This window comes from Aspergillus japonicus, assembly GCF_003184785.1.
Source record: "Aspergillus japonicus CBS 114.51 unplaced genomic scaffold BO86scaffold_13, whole genome shotgun sequence".
Classification (NCBI taxonomy): domain Eukaryota; kingdom Fungi; phylum Ascomycota; class Eurotiomycetes; order Eurotiales; family Aspergillaceae; genus Aspergillus; species Aspergillus japonicus.
Window position 1 is genome coordinate 177,307 of NW_020291650.1, and position 14,119 is coordinate 191,425.

Here is a 14,119-nt window from a genome sequence, read left to right on the forward strand (position 1 = left end):
AAAAGAAGGCTGGGAAACATCGCCATACAATAGAGGGTCGAAGGGAGGGTCCCGGTCCACAAAACGCACGGTCCAGTGGTACCCGACTCGAGTCCCGATGAGATAGATACCTTACTAGTCACAGATTTACCCCTACCGTAGTACTACCTACACATAAAAATGGGAAATTCGACACAGGAGGCTGAGGGGAGCAATCACTAAGGGGGGCACCTCCAGGTTCGTAGACAGTCGGCGTAGTATTGCAACTGGGGCATGGTGTACGATGGGACGGGCTCCTTTTCTGCAAGATGAACAGGGGTGGGCGAATGATTCCTGGCATGCAGGAAATCCTGTGCGTGAAGTTATACAGATATTTGGCTTGGAAGGGGGAAATGAGCTATTGTTGTTTAAACCACTTGCGATGTGAATCACACCCCTGCTTGTTTGCTCATTATGCTGTACTTCATGGACCTGCGTGATTAGTGCTGGATCCTGGAGTTTTCGAGTAATGCCGTTTCTGGGCTGGTTTCTAGAATGTGTTGTCGGTAGTTGTGCTGGACCACAGATTGTACCACACAGAATATGAGCCTAACATATCAGGAATACTTCGGAGTAACGTTATTGCAAGGCAGCAGAAAACAAGAATAAAGCGACCTGTCTTCGACTCGTGGACGATACACTTTTCAGTGCGCTTCTACTCATAGCCGCCGATACCCGCATTATTGCGCGTTTGTATTCAGCATCTGCCGGTGGCTTTATCGACAAATGAATAGTGTCTACCAAGAGGGAATTTTCCACCAGAATACAAGTCGTTCCTATCCATACGATAGTGCTCAAACCCTCGTTGTTGAACCAACCCTTAGATTTTACTCTCAGACCGCATCGCCGGAGTGAGTATCAGAAAGAGCACATGCGCTCAGCTGAAGGGATACTGACGGCCAGGAAATTTACCTGAAGAGGCGTCGTGGGGCGATCTAAAAAGCCCTGGGCAGGTAGGTGAGAAATGCCTCTTCTGACCGCGGATTCGTTGACGGGCCACAGCGGCCGGCTCGCTCGCCGCAGCTGAGATCCCCGCTACGGACTCTCATTGGACTGGCCTCGATGACCGGTCATCTCCAGACTTTCTGGAATAGGAAGGGCAGTCGGACTGAGAATGCACTTGTAACGAGACTCGTTACTCGATCATTACCAGTCTTGTAATGAAGGGAGGGGAATGGGCAATAGGGGGGAAAGGAACGGAAGGGCAAGTCCTCTATCCCGATCTGCATGCATGCATGCTCTCACATTGCCTTGGGATGACCGTATCGCTCAGAACCTGGTATGCTTAGTGTGCACGCCCGCATACGCCTACACGCGACTGCGACAGGCTGACTGATACTCCTGTGCCTCGTATGGTTTCCCGAGGCGAAACCACAGGGTCTGCTGGAGATATTGCCCTTCCCAGGCAATAGACTCCGATGCTGTGACCGGGGGGCGAACTTCGGTGCACATAGGGGAAAGAGCAGACGGACTGAAAGTGCTAGGTGTCCGGCGATACCGAGACTGACTGACAGGACGGGTGGTCCTGTGATGGGCTCCTCGTTTGTTCGTCTGTCCCGCGCGGCATCAACCCGGATTGGACTGTCTGTCACGCATTGCGGCAGTGACCGAGTTTGGTAATGATTGCGTCTGGAAATCTCAGTACGCGCTCGGAAGTGGGTTTAACGACAGACGCAAATGCGGATGAGAGGATTGGATGAGCAGCATGAATGATACCGTATAACGTGAACAGCGGTTCATGGCCCGGTGCCAGAGCGCATCGCTTGATCGGCTGGAGTCGGCTCCCGACGACAGACGAGCAAGAACCGCAGCATCAGAAGCAGTCAGCGCGTCGTCAGCTTCGCGCTAGAGGCCCAAAGACCCATCAGATTGGATGTCGAGCGCCTGAATGACCGTTTCCAGCGCTGCACAATGACATATCGTGGACCCTACTGTCTTATACAGAGTCCGACTGAGCTGAAGAATCGAAAGACAAGCTGACAAGACATGGGACGCTCCACTGGGGCAAGATTGTGGATTAGTACCTTCGAGATAAAAAAAGAAAAGCAAAGCGTAACGCATGTACACTGTGTCCCGAGGCGAGAGGTAGAGGAGGACAGCGGAGAATAAAGCTACCTATGGGAGGAGAGGAGGTTGTCCTTCCCTCCCATCGGCGTCGGCGATGGCCGAGTGCTGCGCCTCGCTAAGCCACTATTGTGTGGCGAGGTTTCTGCAGGCGCGGGTGACATCATTCTTGGCCGGAGACTTTGAGCTGACAGCAAACAGCAAGCAGCAAGCAGCAAGCAAAGAATCATGAATGACTGGCTTGGATGACCAGAATGAATTCGGTCGGACTGCAGGCAGCTATTGTTATCACAATAGCGGGTAAAAACCCTGTTCACCATAACCACAGGCAACCTTGGAAACTCTCAACCCTAACCTTGTAGAAAGCAAAAGAGAGAGAAAGTGAGTAGATGCGGGCAGCTTCTCAGACAAGGAAAAATCTTGCCCCTCAGGTGACTACAATCTAGCGCTTAAAAAAATCCCTTCCAATACCAGGTTAGGTGCAGCGACTGGCGCTGATCGACCAAAGTTTCGCTGCGAGTGCTCCGACGTTGCGCATGAGCTCTTGAAACACAACATGCGAAGCCCGAGCAACGAAGAACTAACTAGAGCAGACAAGAGGTCATTGCGGTCATCCTGCCCTAGGACATCCTGAGTAGTATGAGTATGTAAGTTCGAGTCTCTGTGACAGACAGGCAAGCAGACCGGGAAGAGTCTGGGATAGCCCAATAACATGGCACTTTGAGATGCAACCCCGTACATAAGCGCCGACGCCCTCGCCTTGCCTAAACCCAGTCAGACTTTAGTCCCTGGCCAGCCCTGCAACCGTCCAATACAGGCTGCCTCACCGAGGCTCATCCCTGTTCCGTGTTTCAACCGATAACCATGAGGGGAAGACGGAACTAGTCCTCCGTACTCCGTAGGCCGCACGGGAGGTGAGTATGCAGGTTGCCGGGAGCCTGAGGTCTTTTTCTCTTCCTCATCTGAACAAGAGGGTGTGCGAGACCCACTGGGCGCTGCTGACACTGCATATGATTTTGGTCATGTGTTCGGCTAGCCCCTTTGAGCGCGTAGATCGACTGGCCTGGATTCAGTCCTGTTGGGATGAGGTCAGTGGGATTCCAGTCTGGGGTTGGATATGACATCAAAAGCTGGTGACACTTTCAGACCTCGACGCTGGCCAGAACCCGTCCTCGTACTCCCGGATCTCTGGCACCACTACCAAACATGGTTCGCTGCATATTCTTCACTGAGACAGGATCTGCTCAGACTTCGAGTCGAGACACATAGGATCGGAGGTCGTGCTGTGATCTTGTCTTGCCGAAGTGAGCAAATGGTATTTTTTCCATTTAGGACAACTAGTCCGAACTCGACAAATCACGATCACGGTGGTTAGTTAACATCCTTCATCCAACCTGAAAGATGCTACACAGAAGGACTGGTACCGCCTGTGATCGAACCGTTTTTTTCGGCGAATAAACCCGATGTCAGCACCTAAGTGTTACAAGGAACGACGAGCTGTGAAAAATTGAAAGTTGAGGAAGAATTATGGCATGTGCGAGTAGTTTCCTCGTCGAGCAGGGTCAAAATTGATACTCTGGCTGTGGCACACTTTGCTCGAGCTCATCGGTATGTTGTACATCGAGATTCCGTAGTGGTCTTGAGCTACGCCCAGACTTAGTCGTGTCTTTGCTTTAGCAGGGTGATTCTGGGGAATAGGTCTCGACTGGTCTGCGACGATGAGTCCCACGGTTCCTGATTGGGTCCTGCTGTATACAGTTGGTCACAGCTCCATCGGTGTGTCTTGCGTGGTTTATGATAATGTCTCACTGTCAGATCCGATTGAGCCAAGAGTCAGTGTTATCTCAGGATAGTTGTCAAAAGTTTATATACTCACCATCACGAAAGAGGCGAACGAAACCAATTGCACCGCGTCGCGGCGGACAGTTTCTGCCTCAGCCAATCCAGCGCCCCTCAACAGACAGAAGCAACGTCCGTCCAGAACTTGAGCAACTTTGCGACACACCACAGACTCCAACCATTCCTGGTGGAGACTTATCTAATAGAATACTGGTTTGACCTGGTCTTGGAGCATCTGTGATCTCTCACTACATCTCTACTGCCTTGTCTAGCTGCGTTGCCCTCCGACTGAATTAGCATCAACCTATTCATTTACAATCTGAGGTACCTATCAACTCACACTTACTATCTATCCACAGGTTAACAGGAAACCACCGCAGCTATACTCACAGCTCGCCCGACCCCGCCCTTTCGACTGAACTCCACTATCTCCTCCCTTTTACGAGTCCAAATCTACCACCCGAGCAGGAACGACTGTGATCGATTCCTCCTGAGCACCACTATTCAGATAAGACGATCCGATCACTACTAGCAATGACAGTCCAAAAAAGCATGGTGGATCAATGAAGGCAGCAGCCTCGCAACTTCCAGCTGGATCGGTTCCTTCAGCGAGAGGGAAATAAGAGTGATCCGCGCCAGGCCACGGCGGCCGGTATCATGGCTAATGAAGGGTTGAAATCGAATCCGAACAAGGTAGCATACTCAGCGGATGCAGCCAGCGAAAACAACCAGCATAGATATGATGTGCCGTGGTTATGCATGGCCAGGAGTGGCTATAGCAAGTTACGCAACATGCATGGGCCATAGCTTGAGGATGGGGACTTATATGTGCAAAGAGAGAAAGGCACAGCAAGCCTTACAAAACACACAAGCTCTAGACACGAAAGAAAGCGCGATGCTGCAGGCCTGTGCGCTGTGGGCTCAATGTTGGGGTTTGTATCAGCTTGTTAAGCTCTTGGAGATATTCGGGGCCCGCTTGGTTCGATTCAAACCATAATTTTGGGTCTGATTTTTGAGGCAAGTTACTCTCCCCCCCTCCCCAGAAAAATAATGCGTTGGGTACATGATCTTCAGTGCATGTTTTTGAAAGACCAGTGGTCGTTGTTCGCTCAGAGAGTAAGCTGTTCGTTATTTCAACGAATTCTATAGATAGAGTTTGAACGGTTCAGACCACTGGGGTTCGCCTGTCCGAATACCTAGTTCAAGTCGCTTGTATCTCTTGATTAAACAGCCACAGGAAAACTACAACAACTTCACCCAGAACCCCAGTCTATTCATTAAGCCCACATATCAAGCATGATCTTCGCTCTTCAGCGTGATGACAAAGGTCATGATTGCTCCAGGATTGCTTATTCTCCCTCAGTACCAACCGAGCTAAGATTTCCCTTCCGAGAAGCGAAGAACCACGGTGCGAATCCCGCTTTGCGACACCCTGGAGCATCAAAGTCAAATGTTGTCGTGAAACGGTGCCTCAAATTCAGACTTTTCTGGTGGTCCCGAAAGCAATAATAACCGTCCGTTTTGCAACCACGCCTCGCCCGAGAGATCACATGCTACCGAGTTGGTTCTGTTGACGGTTTAGTGCTTGGTGCTGTGTTTGAGTGGATGAATCATTCGTGTGGGTGTTGGACACAGTTTACAGCAGCAATGGCCACGGCTTTCAGAGAAAAAGACTGCAGTCACTTGCAAGAAAAAGGTAGATTTACTTGTGAAGCAAGAATAACTCTTGTAGATGCCTATCGTCTTATTCATTTGAAGAGAAAATCGCCTCGGACAATGCATAAATGTCGCTGCGACATCGCTATTCAGCCAAACTTGCTATGGCCCGTGCATTCGGATATAGTACCTTTGAGTGAACACTCATATCCCAGTGTAGCGTCCAGAGACAATTTCTTGCCCCTGCCATCTTCTCGTCCCCACATATGCTAAGCACGTCCCTGTCGATCACCGGGGCAATGAACCTAAGCGGAAAAAGTAGAATGCTTCCGAAGACGAAATGATGATCTCTTGTTTTCCTCCACCCACCCACACAGCGAACGGATTTACTTCTCCGCGAGGACCCCTAAAATAGCCTTGAGAGCACTTACTGCGAGGAGCATAGTTCCCTCCTGGTCAAACCACGGCCGTGCTGCGGAAGCGAACTCCATCCCCTTGGTTCATGGACGGGAAGATAACTGCAACGGCCATGCTACCGAGAAGGGATGTAGGAGCCCAATGGAACGAAACACACCATCCCGCCCTGTTCATTTCACTGAAGGTTTGATGGGACCCTAGCTCCATTTCGATGATGGTTTAGGCGAGAGGTGACGGGCGTCTTGAACCATATAAGGAGCCCTGGCAACCTGCATTCAGTTGGAACCGACCCCTCCATTCCTTCATTGCTGACCTTCTGTTGATAAACGCATCCCCTCGTTATGCGCTTCTCATCGACCCTTCTTTCGGCCGTCGTGCTGTCTGGCACCTCGTTGGCAACCTCGGTTCAGCCAACCCCAGCAGCCTTGGCTGCACAGCCAGACGCTCAAGGGGCAGCGAATCCACCCGCGACTGCGGCGATCCCGGCAGTAGAGACGACGGGTACGACAGAAAATGAAGAACCACCCAGTGCGAGTGTCAATACCAATCAACATAACGCAATCCCCGTCGGCCAGCAATCATATGGGAGTGCTGCCCAACAGCAGGCAGCTGCCAATGGCGTGTCCCAGCAGCCGTCCACTGCGGCAGAAGCCACTCCCACACAAAGTGCTCACGGAGATCTTTTATCTGGTCTGGTTGGTGGCCTTCTCGGAGGAGGCCACAACTCTGATTCCACCGCAAAGGACGGAGCAGGCTCAAACCCATTACAGAATTCAGGGTCTCAGACCACCACAGCTCCTCAAAGCTCTGAAACAAAGAAGCCTGACCTTTTAAGTGGCCTTTTTGGCCTCTTGAACCCCTCGCTACTCACGGATATTGAGTCCTTCTTTCACCACTTCGCATACCTGTTCGACGACAAGACAACAAACCAGACAAAGTCCTTGCTCGACACTGCCTATAATTTGTTGACTCCAGAGTTGAGTAACGAGCTGCTTACTCTGTTGAACAATGCGAACCATCTGCTGACGCCGAACTTCGTCAACGAGACTCAGCAATTGATCGCTTCTGTTGGCCCCCTGGTTACACCTCAGCTGTTCCACAAGGTCTCCGTGTTGCTCGACAATGGCAATGAGCTTCTCACCGCAGAGTTTGTCAAGGAGGTCAACGGTCTGATTGGCAATGCCTATCAATTACTGACGGCCGACTTTGTGAAGGAAACCCGGCAGCTGATCGAGGCTGTTACGCCTGTATTGACCCCCGAGCTACTGAAGGAGGTCGGAAACTTAGTCAACAACGCCAATGGTCTTTTGACGGTCGAGTTTGTCAGGGAGGCGAAGTCATTGATCAAGGCCGTGGCCCCTATCCTGTCCCCCGAACTCATAGGGGAGGTTGGCACCTTGCTCAGCAACGCCAATGGACTCTTGACGCCCAGATTTGTGAACGAAACGCAATCATTGATTGAAACGGTCGGACCTGTTCTTACACCAGAGCTGTTCCGGGAGGTCAACTCTGTACTGGGTAACGCTAACACATTGTTGACGACACAATTTGTTCACGAGGCCCAGAGCTTGATCCATTCAGTTGCACCTGTGTTGACGCCCGCTGTTCTCGCAAAGGTTGCTGGCTTACTGAGCAACGCCAATGAACTTCTGACGCCGACATTTGTCAATGAGACTCAGGGTCTGATTGCCGCGGTGGCACCTGTCTTCACTCCTGCCCGCCTCAAAGAAGTCGGCCAGCTTCTGAATAGCGCCACCTCCTTGCTGACCCCAGGCTTCGTTGATGAGACACAAGGCTTGGTGGGACATGCGAATGACTTGCTGACGCCCGACTTCGTCAAGGAGACCCGAACGCTGATTGGGGACATTTCCCCTGTGTTCACACCTCAGCTGCTCTCCGAAGTAGGAGGCCTACTCAACAATGCCAACGCCCTGTTGACGCCAAAGTTTGTGAATGAGACCCAAGGTTTGATCGACGGAATCTCGCCGATCTTATCTCCTGATATGCTCGGCCTAGTCGGCGGTCTCCTCGGAAATGCCAATAAGTTGTTGACCAGCAAGTTTGTTGAAGAGACTCAGACTTTGATCGACAACGTGTCACCTGCCGTCACGCCTGCTCTGCTTGAAAAAGTGCACTTCCTCATCGGAAATGCCACATACTTGTTGACGCCCAAGTTTGTCAATGAGACACGCGATCTAATTGACGACGTGTCACCAATCCTTTCTCCAGAGTTGCTTGGTGAAGTCGGAGGCCTGCTTGGTCAGGCTAATAACCTGCTGACGCCCAAGTTTGTCAACGAAACGCAGGTACTCATGGAGGACGCTTCTGAGGTAAGGCCTTTGTTACGTATTGAACTTAAACTAAAAGCTAGAAACTGACAATTCATAGTTGCTTCCTGCTCTAGTCAAGGTGCTGGGTACCTTGTGAGCATAAATTTCGGGATAATTGTTCACTTCGCTGACAGCGGAGTTACTTGCTGATAACCAACAATGCGCTGAATTGTATTTCTTTGTTCGTGATGATCTGTGTCGTTGATATGGTTGTGATACATGTCTTAATTGTTAATTCGTGACTAGCCCACGATTGAGGAGCGTCTCCATCAAAACCAAGTCGTTTCTTTAGACTCCTACCAGACGTTTCCTCCGAGCCTGTTGTAGCTCGTAGCAATCCATTTCGTTGTTTCCCGTAGGCAGATGGGAGACTCCGTGGACTGCAGGACCCGACGGCCGGTCTTAGTAGAATTCATATTCGCGTCGAAAGACTTGGTGGCTAGAGTCGAAACGAATAGCCGTCCAGCCCACGAGACGTATGAGCGCTAGTCGTCGATATGTCATGAATCCAGACCCCCAGCAGGCTCCGTCGGGTGGGAGAATGCTTCCATCATGCACGCAATGCATATGATTGCGGTATTTGGGGTAAACTGCGCTGTTTCCTGCATGGCGCGGGTTGCACTTGGGGGTGCAAGCTTGGTAGCGGCCGGGCAGATATGTTGTACGACGATATTTAGGCGAGTCTGTGCATGCCGTTCCTGCGGGTTCTGTTCTCAGGACGGGATATCTGAAGCCTTGACCTTCTGATATTTCGAGAGGACCTTCATCTCCGTGTTTCGCTCCTTGATCTTCTTGTCCATCGCTTTTTGGATCTCCTCGCGCTTCTTCTCCGCCTCTTCCATCTTCTGTTTGATCTCCCTTGCGACCTGCTCTTGTTCTTTCAGTGCCGCTTCGGGCGAAGGAAACTCTTGGCGTAGTTGCTCGAGCTGCGCGCGCATCCCATCATCCATGTGGATCGGCTCACAGGTGACTGGGTTATACTGGTGTGGCTGTAGAGGTGGGCCGGGAACACGGATGCTCGAGAGAACTTCGTGGATGGGAGTCGTGCGAACCGGCGAGTCGAGCGGGACCAACTTGGCTGTAAGCGACGGCGTCGGTTCAGAAGGCGGCGAGAGGGGCAGTTGTTGCTGATCCATTGCGGCTGGAGGCGGCGCGTTCATTCTGATTTTCACGGGGTTGAAGAAGCGTGCTAGAAAGTTAGAGGGACTTTGCGTGCGCCAACACCAAGTTTCGCGCGCGATCGTGTTCTTGGCTTGAGAGTGTTGCTGAAGCTCAGGCAATTTTGTCTCGGACGCAATTACTGCGGACTCGATAGTTCACCGCCAAACATCTCCAAGGGCGGTCAGTTCCTGCCGACAGTATTGGCAGATATGCCGCCTTCGCACGGGAAGGCATGTGGGGAGAGTCGGCGGACGTATCGGAGATGGTTGTCGACCGGAGACGTTATCGTGATAAGTGTGGATTGCACTGGAAAGCCATCTGCGAATTAAATGAAACGAGTGATCCTAACAGGGCCGTGAAACTGTAGGCCTCGAGCTTACCAGCTATGCAGGCCTTTGGTATGTTTTCTGCGTTTGCGACCGACCCCTGCACATGACTCCTCAGGGCGCTGTGATCTCATCTCTCTCCTGAATCTCTTGCGCTGACCCTTGAGCGCGATATGCTAGTTCCGAAGAACAGGAGAGTAAGTTGGCTCGCTTGTGTCGGTGCTTAGGAGTCTTAAGTGCTGATATCGGTTTATAGCCTAAGTTTGAGTTGATGCTGAGAGTAAGGGCTTCCCCCCCGTCAAGAGCCATTGCAAGCGTTATCTGGAGCTGACAATTGAGGGCTTTCTCTCAGGTCATTGACCTCAACAATGTACCCCTTGTGAATGGCACAGCGTTTGTGAAGTGGCGCCTTCCTTCTGGATGTGCGCCCGAACACCATGGGCATACCGACAAAGCGGTCATTATAGACCACAGAGCATATTGGAACTACGAGAAAGCGCTGCAAGTCCGACTAACAATCGATCGAAATCAGACGCTTCACGAATGCGAACTATACTTCGAGGTCATACAAGAGTTTGCGTCGGGCGGAAATAATGAGAAGAGCATCCTGGGGAAGATCAGGCTCAACTTGTCGGAGTATGTGGACAAGAGTGACGACGAGGAGGGCATCGTCAGGCGCTACTTGATGCAGGACAGCAAGGTCAACAGCACGCTTAAGGTCGGGATAGCTCTACGCCAGGTCGAAGGTGATCGGAACTTCGTTACGTACGTTCTGCCGTCGCATTAAGACATCATCCGAAGTGTTTGCGACTGACAATTTGACCTAATCCAGGCCTCCCCTCAAATCAGCGATGGTGTTCGGAGGGATCGCCGGTGTTGTCTCCACCGAACAAGGCGAGCACGACGACCTCGGCAGGCTGCCATCCATATATTCCCAGAGCAGAGAGGTCACTGACATGCAGGACATGTATCGCCGTACCCTGGCTGCTTCTTGGATTTCGCGAGCCGATGACTTACCGGCGGATAAGCTGATTGAAGAGTTGTTTTCCGGGAGCATCAGCTGGGCAGAGAACCAGCACTCGCCATTTGCCAACTCCACCGATCACCACACTGACCGACTTTCCCCGTATAGCCGGACGGGCATAAGGCAAACGTCGACGGAAAATCGTCTGTCGCCCAGTAGCTTCGAGAAGCGACCTCGGAGCTCATCCAGCAACCATTTCCGGACTGAACCAAAGGTGTCCGAGACAGGGGCGAGCGCGGATCATAATAGGAAAGATGGGAGCATCGAACAACAACTCCATGACAATCCGAAAGGGAGGAGCTGGAAGAGTCGTAATGCGGACCACGAATTATCCGAGTTCGATGTCCGCGAGGACCTACGGAGCTGGGAAATTGCAAGCAAGGAGTGAACCGCGACAATCATGAAGCCGGTTGACAGAACTACAAATCATACCCCATCAATCGTACATAGTCTTCGTGCCGACTACAAGCCCTAAATTGAAAGGTGTTTTAAAGATTGATCATGGTGAGAGACAGAATGGTTCCCCGTGTTGTACAGTCTAAAGAGTAGAAAAGTGGATGAGGCTTGAGCCGACGCCCCCCGGAGGCTGACATGACTATTCTATTTTGGGGCTAGCGTCTTCGGCGATTGCCTCCATTCTTTTTGAGCTTCAAGATTTCGATCGCGCGAGATTTCAGACTCTTGAGTTTCATCCCACACGCCTCGTCTTCCATATGAATTCCCGGTCGTCGAAAGGAGTGGTAGGGCTCCTGAAATGTCCGCTGCGCCCTTATTGCAGAACAGAGAACACCCTTCCGTTGCGCAGGCGCAATGTTACTGCTCGATTCAAATCCGAGAAACACTCGGACGATGCGGGCGATAGCGTCGGGGGCTTCTTTTCTCTAGAAGACCTAGAAGCAGAGGAGACCAGACGTCGGCACGGCCGCATCAAGCGCATGCGTCGTGTCTTGAGCGAGAAAGAGCAAATCAGACGACAAAAGTCGAAGAGCCACACGATACCAATCTCGGTGCGTTCTTTGGGAGACCCGGCTCAGGTCGTGGTTATCCAGGATCGCAAACGTCGCAGACGTTCGGAGCCTCTCGCAGAGGAAAACTTGTTGGAAGAATCCAAGGGAAAGCATTTCATGCTGAAGGAACTGGAGAAAGACGCCGCTTTTGCCGACGAAGACCTCTATATTGCTCACATTGACGAGCTAGGCTCCGCTTACCAACCCTACGACAAATTACCACGCGCCGACTGGAATGACCTTAGATATCACCTTCGCTCATCGTTCAAGAGCTCACACCTCACTGAATATCTCCAACAACGAATCGACAACGAAGACAAAGACAAAGACACACCCCGGGGTGACTCTGACGGCAAACTCTGGCAACCTGGGGTTGTGAATCTCATGGAGTCGGCACCCAAACGTGCTTCTATCCGAACTGGAGCACTTCAGGGTCTGAAAGGGAAGGAGGCTTTTGCTGAGAGAATTCTTCGGGATTGCTGGAAACTGAGTATCGATGGCGAAATCGGCCAGCTTGATGTCCCCATGTCTGACACCGCATTCAGTACGCTTCTGAACGCCGAAAACTTCTCGTTTGAGGAGCTCGCTGTTCTACACGATGTGAAAATTGATGTCTCCCAGGTGCTAGGGGTTCTAAGGGTAACTGGACGACAGAATGCATGTGAATCCATCAGGGACATCATTCGTGACGCCACCATGAGAATACAGGAGGAAGACCTCACACTGCCAGTCAACGAGAACGACATAACTGCTAATGCTCGCGTCAAAAGCCCTGACTTTCTATCTTGGCTCAACAAGACTTATGGGGTGACCTTCGATGTGAAGACATCACAAACGCCCAAGCGGATGTCCTATCTTGCCGAAAACAAACAGCAGGCGGATGATGCTCACAGGGCACTGCATCTTGCATGGCATAGCACAAACAACCCTCCTACCCCGTTCAGTACATACCTGCCTGCTACAGAAATGGCTAGCGTCAATAATTACGATCCCGAGCTCAACACACCATGGTTTGATCGACGACATTCGTGGTTCAGATGGGCAGTTCCACATGAGACCGGCGAGATATTGACGCCCGGCTCCCTGCTAGAAAGGCGCAAGTTCTTTAACAAGCATCAATCCCGTCTGTCTAATGTGCTTCTCAAATTGCTTCGAAATCCCAAGATCAACAAGACTATTGGCATCGAGAATCCCACCAATGTTTGTGAGTCTGTCACTGCGGCGGTTGGAAAATGTCTTTTCTTCCGCAAGTCTGCCTTTGATGAGACATCGGTCAGCGCTCCTCAACTTGGCCGGCTGTCCCTCCCACGTACGTTTACTACAGATATACCTCGTGCGGCACCGTTCTTGAACAATCTGGTGCCTCAGAAGTCCGATGAGCAACAGGTGCACCGCATCCGATTGGTGCCTTCAGCTTTCCATGCCCAGGTCTTCCCGCAACTCGAGGTGGAGGTCACAGTGAATACCTCCAAGTCTCCATTTTACACCGGCCCAGAATTTGCTCTTCAGAGTGCCAAGGTGGTTTTGGCTGAAAGCAAACTCGATTTCCTTCTCCCAGAGAACGGGCTCGATCTCCGATTCAGCCGACGCTTGACCCATGAGCTTCCTACGGGTTCCGCAATCGATCCATCGTTAGGTGCACTTGAGGAGAGCCTGCGAAACGTTTTCAAGCAGTCTCTCGAGTCCAGTGGCAGCGAGGTCCCTCTTCCCACCTTCACTCAGATCACCCTGCCTCGTAAGCTTCTGGGCCAGGCCACGGTCAGGAACGGTGAAACTTTGACGGCAGACTACATTTTCCTCCCGGTGAACGACGCCCGGGGCACCCGGGTCCACAGATACAACTTTGGCGGCCAGCAGCTCAACTACTCCTACTACGAGAGTGGGCCTTTCTTGCCTCATCGTACCACCGAGCTCTTTTTGAGCAAGGACATCGCGAGCCCCATCCCGGGCTTGTCGGACGCCATTCCTGGCGCGGCTGAGTCCGTGGTTGAAGATGGCTTCCATGAATTCTACAAATCAGCATGCAATTTGGCGTTTGACGTGGATATGGCCCGCCAAACGGAGGCGGCCTCTGAAGGTCCGGAGGTGTTCTAGAACCCCAAAAAAGTGTCTTCTGGCGTACAGGATTAGACCACCTTTCATGTATTTATATTTTCTTGGGGACTTTTTGGCATGAGGCATGTATACTACGAGATATCTAATGGAATAGGCTCAGCTCAGTGCTTGCGGGGAAGTAAAAGCAGGTCCGAATCTTCGGTGCCTGTAGAGTACTGTACC

General features: G+C 51.7%; 4 protein-coding genes across 4 annotated transcripts; 3 read left to right on the forward strand and 1 right to left on the reverse strand.

Moving 5' to 3' along the window:
• Positions 1–553: 553 nt before the first annotated feature.
• On the forward strand, positions 554–1,112 carry BO86DRAFT_408476 (uncharacterized protein; the record flags this gene model as incomplete). The annotated part of the gene is made up of 3 exons (XM_025674348.1): positions 554–869; positions 937–971; positions 1,021–1,112. The coding sequence occupies exons 1-3, from the start codon at positions 745–747 to the stop codon at positions 1,110–1,112; spliced, it is 252 nt and encodes an 83-aa protein (XP_025529411.1). The 5' UTR covers positions 554–744.
• A 5,607-nt stretch (positions 1,113–6,719) lies between these two features.
• On the forward strand, positions 6,720–8,421 carry BO86DRAFT_289631 (uncharacterized protein; the record flags this gene model as incomplete). The annotated part of the gene is made up of 2 exons (XM_025667375.1): positions 6,720–8,324; positions 8,383–8,421. Coding segments are annotated over 2 exons (1,644 nt in total), but the record flags the coding sequence as incomplete, so codon positions are not given.
• A 616-nt stretch (positions 8,422–9,037) lies between these two features.
• BO86DRAFT_417567 (uncharacterized protein) lies at positions 9,038–9,460 on the reverse strand (the record flags this gene model as incomplete). The annotated part of the gene is made up of 1 exon (XM_025675037.1): positions 9,038–9,460. One exon carries the CDS (start codon positions 9,458–9,460, stop codon positions 9,038–9,040), a length of 423 nt encoding a protein of 140 aa, XP_025529413.1.
• A 305-nt stretch (positions 9,461–9,765) lies between these two features.
• On the forward strand, positions 9,766–14,077 carry BO86DRAFT_446982 (uncharacterized protein). Its single transcript, XM_025676556.1, has 6 exons — positions 9,766–9,883; positions 9,992–10,008; positions 10,068–10,091; positions 10,164–10,576; positions 10,644–11,219; positions 11,746–14,077. The coding sequence occupies exons 1-6, from the start codon at positions 9,871–9,873 to the stop codon at positions 13,934–13,936; spliced, it is 3,234 nt and encodes a 1,077-aa protein (XP_025529414.1). The 5' UTR covers positions 9,766–9,870; the 3' UTR covers positions 13,937–14,077.
• Positions 14,078–14,119: the final 42 nt, after the last annotated feature.